This window comes from Spermophilus citellus (genome assembly GCF_964194105.1).
Source record: "Spermophilus citellus genome assembly, chromosome: 14".
Taxonomy (NCBI): domain Eukaryota; kingdom Metazoa; phylum Chordata; class Mammalia; order Rodentia; family Sciuridae; genus Spermophilus; species Spermophilus citellus.
In genome coordinates, this window is record NC_138194.1 from 29,313,488 (window position 1) to 29,326,681 (window position 13,194).

Here is a 13,194-nt window from a genome sequence, read left to right on the forward strand (position 1 = left end):
CTTTTTGCTGTTTTCAGTGATCTAGTGATCATTAAGACACAGTCCCGTCTTTGAGGGCCATTCAGATGTACTAGTTTTACTCTTCACCAGCTATAATCTCTTGTTCTTACACTTAACTGTGACAGCACTCTCTTCTTTCTACTTTGCAGAATTTCTGCTTCTAATCTGCTCAGGACTGAAACCAAATAATTAAACTAGTAATCATTTGTATGAGAAAAGGCTCTCATTAGTCTGTAAATGCATGAGATCCTTTTCTATATAATAGAACTAGTGACCCATGTTTCAATTTATCAGATGTCTTATGTCTTCTAAGATTGATAGGACCAAAGCTAGAGCTTATTCAGCCCTTGTAAGATCTCATTTTAAAGAAGTAAAGAGAAATGTTTGCATTTCTGTAATTCACCAACTGAAGCAGTACTGTGGCTAACAGAAGTAATAACTTTTATTCTTATAAAAGTGCTTTTGTATACAGATTGAGTATCCCTAATCTGAAATGCTTGAAGCCAAAAGTATTTCAAGTTTCAGATTTGAGAATATTTATATATGTATAATGAAATCTTGGTGGATAGGACTCAAGTCCTAACAAAAATTCCCATATGAATTTGTTTCATATACATCTTGTATACATAACCTGAAGGTAATTATTATTATTTTTTTTTAGTGTGACTGAGTTTTGACTGAAACTGGTCACATGGGGACAGACATGGAATTTTCCACTTGTGGTATGATGTAACAGTGGTCCAAAATTGTGATTATTTCATAGGTTACCCTTCTAGATAAGTTGCCCTGTAGTTTTCTATGTGCATAGTGAGCAGCTCTATTTTTTTGTATTTTATTTTAGCTGAAATTAAAAAGAAGAAGAAGAGTAAAAACAAGAATAGAAAGGTAAATGGTCTACCTCCTGAAATAGCTGCTGTTCCTGAGCTGGCAAAATACTGGGCCCAGAGATACAGGCTATTCTCCCGTTTTGATGATGGGATTAAGTTGGACAGAGGTAAAGTATATATGCATTTTTTTACTTTATTTAGAAACCACTTCAAATTTACAAAAAAAGTTTCAAGAATAAACAGAATTTTCATGTCAGAATTTTGCCCAATCATCTATTTTCAACATTTATTAAACATTTTTCTCTTTGTATGTCTTTTTTATATTCAGTTGTACACATCAAGCCCCACTACCCTTTACTTTGAACTTGTTTTTCCTAAGAATAGCAGTATTAAAAAAATTTTATAGTCTTTAGCCTCATTTCATTAATCATCCTATGCATTTTTATGGAATTTTTTCTTCTTCTAGAATAATTGCTTTTTTTTCCCTCCCCGCCAGTGCTGGGGATCTAACCCAGGGCCTTGCAAATATTAGGCAAGTTCTCTACACTAACCTACACTTTGGCCAACTTTGACATTTTTCAAAGGGGTTGGTGGCCAGTTGTTTTATAAAATGTCCCTCAATTTGGGGATACATACAGAGACACTTCTAATTCAGGTTTATTTTGTATTTGTAACTTTCTTAGGATATGTGGCAAAAGTAACTGATAGTTTATTCAAAGAACATTTGATGAAAGCCGATGCACTGGTACATTCCTTTAATCCCAGAAGTTTGGTAAACTGAGGCAGAACAAGTTTAAGACCAGTTTCAGCAACTTAGACCCTCTCAAACTTAAAAATAAAAAAGACTGGTGATATAGCTCAGTGGTAAAGCACCCTAGGTACAATCCCCAGTTAAGCCCCTCCCCCCCAAAATAAAAGAACATCTGATGAAGAAATAATTAATGCAGAAAGTTGTGATTTAATTAATTAATACCAAAAACTTCTTGAGCTTTCCATTCTAATCTTTAACATTTACTTAGATTTGGCAAACTGATGGGTTTCATATTGGGGTTTCCTACATATTGGTCTTTATTATTTTTTAAAAATATTTTTAGTTGTAGATGGACACAGTGTCTTTATTTTTTTTAATGTGGTGCTAGGCAAGCACTGTACCCCTGAGCCACAACCCCAGCCCCCATATTGGTCTTTATTAACTCGGGGGTTCTTGATGTATGGTGGAATTTCAGGGGTTCTGTGAACTTCTAAAAATCACAAAATATTGTGTATTGAGAAAAGTATATAAGAGTTTGTTAGGAGAATTAAGACTGGGGAAAATCTTGAAATTCTATAAAAGGATTATTCTTATTCTTCCAGTGATGAGGATCTACTTAAGATTTTGGTAAGGAAAGGGAACAAGAAGTTGACAGATCATTTTGTTCAGATAAATATGTTTCTGATAAATGCAAATTTTTTCTGCTGGGCGAAGAGAACAATGTTATCTTTATTTCAGTGTGGGCACAGGACCTAATTTCTGAAATTGATGAGGGTTCTGTTATTCCTCTGTACTTCTGGTCAGCTCCTTGCTTTTTCTAATCCTTATAAACATGCAAATTTTCCAAAGTGTCGAGTACAAATCTGGGTCACTGCTTCTTCATTAGGAATAAAATAATTGGGAAATACAGTTGAATGTAGGGAGCTAGACAATTAGAACACCTGACTTTGCATTTCCCATAGTTGATAAGTAGTAATTAATGCCTCAGACATAAAATTGAAGTTTATACAGTTTTGGGAGAGATGGGGGTATATTACTGAAGAATCAGGTTAAAATTGGGGTGTTTGCATGTGTAGAAATTAGGACTGGAAATGGTATTGCTTCTTTTTTACAAGCTTTAGAACTTTTCATTAAAAGTAGATAATTTATAATTTTTTGAAAAGGGAAACTAAGCTTTTTTAAAGTATATAATTTGTGTTTCTGGGTGCAGTAGCGCACGCCTATAATCCCAGCAGCTTGGGAGGCTGAGGCAGGAGGATCTCGAGTTTAAAGCCAGCCTCAGCAAAAGCAAGGCACTAAGCAACTCAGTGAGACCCTGTCTCTAAATAAAATACAAAATAGGACTGGGGATGTAGCTCTGTGGGCAAATGCCCCTGAGTTCAATACCTAGCACGCAAAAAAAAAAGTATGCAATATTTGCTGTGTTTATGCTTGGCTTGGTTTCTTAAAAATTCAACATCTTAATAAAAATACTCTTCCTTTGCAGAAGGCTGGTTTTCAGTTACACCTGAGAAGATTGCTGAACATATTGCTGGCCGCGTCAGTCAATCCTTCACAAGTGACATTATAGTAGATGCATTCTGTGGAGTAGGAGGAAATACCATTCAGTTTGCCTTAACAGGAAAAAGAGGTAATTAGCTAAAATTAACTACTTTATTTTCAGTTCATTCAGAAAATGTTCAATTTTGCTTCAACCTATCTTTGAGATTTAATATATAATTGATAATTTAATACCATATATTTTAAGTAATTAGCATGTATTAAATATTCATGTTGTATCACATTGGTATAGGTACTTAATATGTATTAATTTATTTAGTCAACAATCTTGTGGAGTATGTCTTTCATTATCTGCATTTTGTAGATAAACTGAGACGTACAGAGATGAAGTACATTGTATAAGATTATACAGACACAACTACTAATTGTTGGAGCCAAGATCATAACATTCTATAAAACCAAAAAAATACAAAATGGTTCTTTAGAAGAAAAGAACAGTAGACAGGTAATCCCAACCTCCCACTCAATATCTTCATAACTATAATGGGCATCATCTCACCTTAAATTAAAAGAGATGTTGAATTGGGATGACCTTTCAGCTTTTACATCCTAAGACTTTAAAAATCCTTTAAATATTATGTCATTGTCACAGTTGCTTGACTTTGGAATCAAAAGGAAAATCTCCTTTACTATATATCTGCCAGTAACTATGGCAAGTAGAGAAAAGAAGACTTTTAAGAAATAGGGGCTGAGGCAGGAGGTTTGCAAGTTTCAGGCCGGCCAGGGCAACTTAGTAAGACCCTATCTCAAAATAAAATGAAAAGGGCTGGGAATATAGTTAAGTGACAGAGTGCTCACCTAGTATACATGAGGCCCCAGATTCAATCCTCAGTACAAGAAAAGAAATGGAATGTTCTGCCCAAACTTACATAGCTAAGTGGGGAAACAAATGTTTTTATTTGTTTGGGGGATTTTTTGACTCTGATGTCCCTTTTTTTCTGAATTCTTTTTTAAATGTTATATAATGTCATATTTTAAAGACATCCATTGTCTGGTCATGCTCTGAAGATGCATATTTATTTTCCAGTATCTTCATATTACATATGTCATTGACAGTTTTCATTATAATATGATTCTGGAAATGTATATGAAAGATAGAAAATGATGAAGTTAACCTTGCCATTGGGTTTAAGAACAGTGCTAGGGGCTGGGATTGTGGCTCTGCAATAGAGTGCTCGCCTAGCACGCGTGGGGCCCTGGGTTCGATCCTTAGCACCACATAAAAATAAATGAATGGAATAAAGGTATTGTGTCCAACTACAACTAAAAAAAAAATAAATATTTAAAAAAAAGAACAGAGCTAACAAACTGTCCTCTATTCAGTTACTCCTATGCTTCAGGCAAAACATTGGTTTTTATAAATGGTCTAACTGCCTAAACAAAAGCTGTTTTCATATTTACCAGAATAGTGATTATTTTTCTTGTTTTTAATGAATTCTTCTCAAACTTTGCCAATTAAGTCCTTCTTGTGAGCTCAAATAATTATATTGTCTTTCCCCAATAAAGCAGCAAACAGATTTGAGATTTTCTTAAAATTTATGAATACACTGCATATAGTAGATTTGTGCTTCAGCAAGCAGAGATCTCTTGACAAGACTTTTTGTAGCTTAGGACACATTTGATAAAAGAAGATATCTAATGTGGGTCCCAAGCTAATGGGAGACTACTTCTTCCATGTTCTCACAGGCCAGCTCTTTTCACAGCCCCTTGGTGTGATTTAATTGTTTACCTTAAAGATTGCCAGTCTCTGAGAACAAAAGGAGACAAACACTGGTCCTTTCCAGTGCTGTCACAACCTGACCTTTGCTATGGCAGCATGTGGAACTCAAAATTCAGGAACCCTCCAGCATGTCCTGTATGGTGGTATCTGATGACCTGTTCCCCAAACCAAAAGCAATTGCTCACAGGTGCTCTGTGAGTGCTACTTATAGGTATTCCCCCTAGGCTGAATGAACTCACTAAATTATAGCAGGGAATTCAGAACAGTTACAGTGTAGTTGATGGTGTGTTTACATACATATGTACATGCAATAATCAATTACACTTGTTTTGATTTCTCTACCATAATATATGTATGTGTGTTTGTGTATACACACATGTGACTTTTTGTATACAAATGACATTATCACTTTGTACCAGATATATTTCTACTCAGATAATTGTTGGTTATACATATACCCAAAAAAATTATTTGAGAATACACAAAGCTTTGCATTTTTCTGTTATTAAAGGTATGTTTCTTCTTCCTTTATATTGCAATAGTTTAGCATTAGTGCTACCCAGTAGAACTTTTTATATTGATATCATCCAATATGGCAGCCACTAGCCACATGTGATGATTGAACCGTTGAAATGTGACAGTGTGATAAGGATCTAAATTCTTAATATCATTTTATTTTCATCAGTTTTTAAAATGTGTGACATTATTGGACAGCTCAATTCTATATTGTATCAGCAAATATTTGTCAGCACTTCATTTATGTTATAAGGGTGCTTCCATTCTGTTAGGCTTAAAAACAAAGGTTGCCTCAAATAAATATAGATGAAAACAGTATGCTGAATAAATCTGACACTGAAAGTCATCTCTTTTTTTATTTGAATTTTTAGTATTGTCAGCATGTTTTTCCATCTGTCTCTCCACTATAAAAGTAGCAGATTGAATAACTGAAAAGCTTTTCTCATAAATGTGAATATTAGTTTATTTAGAATAGTAAAACAGCATTGTATATGCCAAGTTTTGCAATGTGTATTAGAATTGGTGTTTGTATTCATTGTTCAAGTAATTTAATTATTTCGCAAAAGTGGTAACAAATTTTCTGGAAAACATCTACATTTCCTTGATAACCTTGCTTTAGATACCAGGGTTCCACTTAGCCCTTTCATGTGTAGAACACAGTGGTACGCTTACAGGTACACTGGAATAATTCACTGGAAGACATGAGTGGGCTAAAATTAACTTATGTTTGCATTGCTGATTATGAAATTGCATATAAATTAAATGAAAGCCCATTGGTGAAAACATAATATTGTTTGTTCCCTCTACCTAAAATGTGTTGGTGAAAACATCATCAACAGGTGTTTTTTATTTCTTATTCATAACTTGGCTCTATAGTTTGTAAAAATAGATCTTTTACTTTTCTAAGAAGTGATAAAATTTGTCTTTATTTGGGCATTGCTTCATTTTGAAGAAATTTGTCTTTTCTGAAATGTAACTTAAGACTTTACTTGCAGGCAGTGAGCTTTGCAGGATTTTGCTACTAGCACAGCAAAGACTAGCCACATATTTGGCATTCAGTAGATACTTTGAGATAGTTATTGCCTCTTGGCTTAAGTGAAGCTGGCTGAGTGAGGTAGTTTTGAAACCTGGTCACATTTTTTTGGTATAACTGCAATTGAATCTTTCTAATTTGAATTAGAAAATTTAACTGAAATCTGTATCTCTGGAAAAATCTCTATCTCTGGTATATAAAGCCTCTTGTCTATTAGTCTTTAAGAATGGTTCTTAAACGAAACAAACTATTAGAAAAATGAACTCTCCCATATAATAAACAGTGTCAACTGACTCATTCTTTTCTTTTCTCATTTTTAGTGATTGCCATTGATATTGACCCAGTTAAGATTGATCTGGCTCGTAATAATGCAGAAGTTTATGGAATAGCAGATAAGATAGAGTTCATCTGTGGAGATTTCATGCTACTGGCTCCTTGTTTAAAGGCTGATGTTGTATTCCTTAGCCCACCTTGGGGAGGCCCAGACTATGCCACTGCAGAGACCTTTGACATTAGGACAATGATGTCTCCCGATGGATATCCTTTGGAAGTTCTGAGAGCTTATTCAGACAGTACTTGGAGCGGATGAGGGGGTAGATAAGGGAGAGGGAAACTGGTAAAGAAAGATATTACCTAATAGCATTTAGTAGATTCCAGTTTGACACAAAAATATATATAAAAATTATGTATGTTTGTTGGACTCTAAATGTAATAGCAAATACCTTTTCTCTTGGTAACTATCCAATTTTATCAATTTTCAGTAAGAACTAGATTATCGTCTGGAAAGTCAGAATTTCCTCTTATAAGTTTTACTTGTAATCTCTCTTTATCAGGAACAGTATACTGCTGAACTATAAAATCTTGTGTTCTTTTAGATTCCATTGGAGGAAATTTAAACTTGTGCCATTTTGTCACATGCCAAAATACATTTGGTCTATAAGTAAAGACAATCTATTTCTGACCAAAAGTTAATTTTACTTTTTTTCCTTAACTGCTTTCCACCTTTGAAATTTTCAGACTTTCCCAGAAGATCACTAATAATATTGTTTATTTTCTTCCAAGAAATGCTGACATTGACCAGGTAAGCCATTACTAAAGAATTTCTTTGAGCCTCTGGCTGAATTTTTACAAAGAAGGGCAGAAAAAGATGTAGAATGTTTCCTTATCAGAGAACCCATTTATGAGAAATTCTTTGCTTGCTGACTGTTAGTAACAAATAGAAGTGTATAACCGTTGAGTCTATGTCCATTTGATCTTCATCTCCCTGACTTCTGATGTCAAACACAAATAAAGCACACCAATCTTTTCATAAAGCTGTGTTGAAAGAAAGGTGGAATGTCTTTGAGTTTCATATGCTGCTCAGCTAAACTAGCCAAGGTCTACCTTTACTGAAACCTGCCTTGAAAATACAGGTTTTAAATATTTCTACAAATAATAACATAACCAAAGTTATAGATAGACAAAAACTTTAATTTGGTCAGGAAAAACTATTTCCATTATTTCTTCAATAGTGTTTCCACCACTTTTTCCTTTTTCTGGGCCATCCATTTTTCTTCTTTATATATATTTTTCTGGCATTTTGTTATATGTCCTGTTTATTTTATATGTATGTGTTATCTATGCTTTCAGTGTCATGTCTTAGAGTTTTATAGTTTTAGCTAAGTAGCTCTTCAAAGCCAATGATACTCTGATCCACTGGGAAAAGTTCTTTTTTATTTATTTTCTAGGATGAAGACTAAGTATAAATCTTTTAAAGCCCCCCCCCCACCACCACCACCAAGTGATTATAATGCAATCAACAGTTTAGATTCTCTGGGTTAAAAGAAGAAAAAAATGAAATTAACAGGCTGAGCTTTTGCTCTGAGTTAGAAGGATGCGAAATTTGATCTTGCTGTCATTTATTTATGATACATTTTGCCTAAACATTAAGCCTTCCAAAATAGTATGTTATACCAATGATAAGAAAAAGACCGCACATCCCTTGGGATCATGAGTTTTTTTAATATCACTTGATATTACATCTGTTATCTGCCACTCAGAAGGCTCGGCTGCTTCCTAGACTTCCAGATAAGGCTAAGCTTACTGATTCCAATTTATTTTTCTCACATGTAAGCATTATGTTTAATAACTGTCTCATAAAAGACCATATGGTCTTTGCTGGGCTTTACTGTGATTTTTATATTACATAAATAGGCTTATTTGAGTATGTGAATAAATACTAGTAAACTTACTGTTTAGCACAAAAGTCTCAGTGATTCAATTTTTTTCTAGTTGAATGAACATTTCCACAAAGATAAAGTTAACTTTTTTCTTTAAATTCTGTTTTTGGCTTTCTTTGAAAACCTGCCAGAATTAGGGTTTGTGGCACATTCATGCTTTCTACCTCTAGAGGGAGTAATGACACCAGAAAATAATAAAAGAAACTGATTATGAGTACACTATTTTGTTTGGTATTGAATTTAGATCAAATTACAGTAGGAAATGAACTTTTTCTTAAAACAGAAAATTCACCACGTGAGACACCTTAAGTGAGAGAGCACTACAAGATTGAAGGAAATCAGAGTTACAAAGAAGTTAACGTTTTTGTTAGAGGGACATTTAAAACGTCAAAATAACGTGAATTTACAAATGAACTGTGTTCCCAAAGTTTATGAATCTGCAGCATTTTTCCCATAGAAATGTGTATAAAGAACAATTGGGAGATTATACTTTGCATACCATTATATTATCCTAAACTGGATACGAACTGAACTGAATATAATACAACTTGTCTTGAAACCTTTCCATGTAGATGATGGTGATTTTTCTCTGAATCCACTGAAATATTTTTCTAGGTCCCCTATTACAGGTCACACAGCCCTTGTTAGCCAAACTCACACTATTAAACCTAAGACTGGATAATTTAGATAATATTTTTGTGAAAGGCACTTTGGATATAAGGTATATCTCACTCTCTGCGATTGCTGTTAAAACCTGGAAGCTCATCTTAGATTGCATTCAAGGAACCTATGTTTGTATCTTGTTTTGTTTTCTTTTATTTCATTCCTTTGACAGCTGTAGAATTCCAGCCATTTTCCAATTTTGGATCTACTATGCTTTGCAAATATGTAAAAATTCTTTTTTAAATAGTAAATCTATTCAGAGAAAGACCTTTGAGAGCAGACTAGATTGGTTATGCTTCAGTGGATGCAAACACCACCTTCCTGTGAAATCCCTGTGGGTGGAATCTCTAACATAAATTATGGTCTTGTCTTTTAGCTAGGCGTTGGGGTAATTAGAGGAGGGCCCCTGGTCCATTGGATGTGGTAGCTTCTTATCCTTTTTTGATTTTATAACAAAAATACCTAAGTTTATAAAAGTGATGTCATCTGTGCTTTTCAGTAGAAATTAAGTCACTTGGATTTTTCTGTTCATACCAATACAGAGAACAAGGTAACACTGAGCAGCATCCGTAAGAATTGTGTTAAAAAATAACTAAAGCCCCTCCATCAAATGATTCTTGGTCCTTATCTAACACACCCCACCTTCCTTGGCTTCTTTTTATTTATATATATATATTTTTTTCTAGTTATAGGTAGACACAATATTTTATTTTTATGTGGTGCTATGGATCGAACCCAGTGCAAGCATGCTAGGCGAGCGCTCTACCTCTGAGGCACAACTCTAGTCCCCTTTCTTGGCTTCTTTAAACATTCATTCTATTAACACTTGAGCCAAGACCCCATTTATTTCATTTACTTATAAAGTGGGGAAACAATTGCAAATTAACATGTTTAGGTAGAATATTATACAGTTGTTTGAGTTGTAGCTTTAAGTATAGAAATTGATGTTAGATTTAGTCAGAATATCTATCTCATCTTTCTAGTTGGCAGAATTCACTAGACTTTTTTTAGATTTTATTCCAGAGAGGGCTGACTGGTAGATCACATGCTTAGCATGTACAAGGCCCTGGGTTCAGTTGCCAACATAAGTTTTATTTCATAATGTCTGCAAGAGGGAAAAATTCTTAATTGTAGCGTTGATCACACTTCTAGTTTGTTTGTTTTGAGGTGGTACATAGACCCAGGGACATTCTACTACTGAGCTAAAACTCTAGTCTCTATTCGTTTATTTTCAATCATTGGTTGGCTGATTTGTAGATAGATAGGAATGAGGTACTCATTTATGGGTAACATATCTAAAATATGGAAGAATAGAGTTGTATGCATTTGAATAACAAACTATTTATAAATAAGAGAATTTATTAGATAACATTGTTATTTGGAAAATATTTTAAATATAACTAAATTTAGCTCATTAGCATTTTTAATAGTTTTGACTAAATATGGTAAATATTTACCACTGGTTTATTTACAAATATTATTTTAGTTTTAAGTTACTATAATATCCGCTTATTTCATAAATGGAAAATTAAGGCCTTAATGGTATTTTATTTAGAGGTAGAATTAATAAAAAATTAATATCAAAATGTTCTGAATTAAATTAATACTGTGGAAATCTGATCTAATGGTAACATTCTTGTGTAGCTAAAGCTGTATCCATAAGGTAAGTACTATAAAGTCATTCCAACAGATGAAGGACCCTTAGTCCAGGTTTAGGAACCAGAAGCATGACAGAATAGGAAGAGGACTAAAGACTGGATTGAGTTTGTACTTATAGGAATTGTAGTCTCTAAAACAAGTGAACCTCAAAATAGCTTGCTTTTACAACTCAAGAGCACACAGAGATGTGTTCATGCTACTAAACTAACAATACACTGCATTGTATACATATTGTGTTAGTCAGCTTTGTGTTGCTGTGACCAAAATACCTGATGATAACAACTTAGAGGAGGGGAAAGTTATTTTGCTCATGGATGCAGAGAATCAGTCCATGGCGAGCCCCGCTATGGTCAATTGCTCTGGGCTCAAGGTAAGGCAGAACCTCATGGCATAGAGTAGCTGCTCCGTTCATGGCAGCCAGAAAGCAGAGAGATGGGAGAAGAAACAAGGACTCTGAACCATTTCAGAGCACTCCCCCAGTGCACCTCCTCCAGCCATGCCCCCACCTGCTTACAGTTACCACTCAATCCATTCAGACTAGGATGGACTGGTTAGGTTACAGCTCTCCAGTTTCATAGTGTGGCCTCTGAATGTTCCTGTATTAATACAGAAGCTTTGCAGGAACTCCTCATATTCGAACCATGATACATTTACGGCATAGAAGTTTAATGAATGCTTCTTGGGTGAGTGGATACTTAAGATCCTTAGAGTTCTCCTGAACATGTCATTGACTTATTATAACACTTTGGAGTATTTATGTCAAGTTATCAACCTGATTTTATTGGTGAATAAACTAGGAAAATGTAGTGATTTGCCTAGCTATCCTGCCACATAATGGCATAGTCAGCACCTTAATACCTTGCTGTCTCCCACAGACACAGCATTCATTGCTAAAAAGAAACAGGTTCATCTCTTGTCACAAGAGTAGCTCACCAAGAGATTGGGACAGTCATTAGAATTTGAGGTGACAAGAGAAGCAAGGGGAATTATAAAAGAATTTCTGCAGAATCAGCTCTGGTCCATTCCTTCTTAAAGGTGAGAAAGACAACAGAGAATTAAAAATTTATGACAAAGGGAAATGCCATGACCTGCACCAGCTGTTAATTCAGAAACCAGCAAGGGGCAATGGGGGAATAGAGAAAAGACAGACACACAAAGAAAGAAAAAGCTGGGGACTGGTGGCTCTTCATCCCCTGATGAGGGATGAAGAACTACCCAGAACCAAATCAGCACATTTATTATCTAGATTTTAACATCAAAAGGGTTTTTTTTTTTTTTGGGGGGGGGGTGCGGGGGCATGTAGCAGGGATTTAACTCAGGGGCACTCAACCACTGAGCTGCATCTACAACCCTATTTTGTATTTTCTTCAGAGTTAGGATCTCACTGAGTTGCTTAGTGCCTCGCTTTTGCTGAGGCTGGCCATGAACTCAGGATCCTTCTTCCTCATCTTCTTGAGCTGCTGGGATTACAGGGGTGCACCACTGCACCCAAATCAAAAGGGTTTTCTATGAGAAAGTTTCTTCAAAGTAGGACTGGGGATGTGGCTCAAGCGGTAGCGCGCTCGCCTGGCATGCGTGTGGCCTGGGTTCGATCCTCAGCACCACATACAAACAGAGATGTTCTGTCTGCTGAAAACTAAAAAAAATAAATAAATATTTAAAAATTCTCTCTCTCTCACTCACTCTCAAAAAAAAAAAAGAAGCAAGCAAGCTGAAGGACGAAGTCCAATTTCAACTTTGTGCTCATAATTCTTTACCCCCAGGAACAGGTATCTGAACTCAGGGTCAAGACTGATAGGCCTGTGGTAAGCCAGGAACCTCCTTTGAACAGGGCATCACCATAGTAATTGGGCAGTCTCAACTGTGCCTTTGCACTAGGAGTTCACAGCTCAGGTGCACTCCTGTCACAGGATAGTTCAAAGACTCATTCAAATCACCGCTCCCAACAGGGGAAGTCATTTATTGCAAAACTTGACCTGCCACATGTGTTCTCTTATTTAGTTAGCGGTATGTTCTCTTATTTAGTTAGTTCATCAAGTCTGTTCCGTTCTTAATAAAATCACTGTATAATCACACGTTGCAATTTGGATAAATTTGATAGTTCCTAATGTTTACTAGCAAGCCTTTCCTTTGGAGAGCTTGCTGCTAGATGATTAAAATAGTATTATCCTGTGTTATGCTACATACATGATCATTCTCTGAAGAGGGAATGAAACTGTCAGGCCTTATGAGCTGGGTTGCAAAGA

The 13,194-nt window shown here is 35.2% G+C and overlaps 1 protein-coding gene across 1 annotated transcript in view; it reads left to right on the forward strand.

Moving 5' to 3' along the window:
• TGS1 (trimethylguanosine synthase 1) overlaps window positions 1–13,194 on the forward strand; it is a 41,620-nt gene that overhangs the window by 20,160 nt on the left and 8,266 nt on the right. Inside the window, exons 9-12 of the mRNA XM_081266826.1 lie at window positions 842–994; window positions 3,065–3,208; window positions 6,728–6,944; window positions 7,410–7,488. Coding sequence (XP_081122952.1) covers window positions 842–994; window positions 3,065–3,208; window positions 6,728–6,944; window positions 7,410–7,488 — 593 coding nt within the window. The remainder of the gene's footprint in view (window positions 1–841; window positions 995–3,064; window positions 3,209–6,727; window positions 6,945–7,409; window positions 7,489–13,194) is intronic.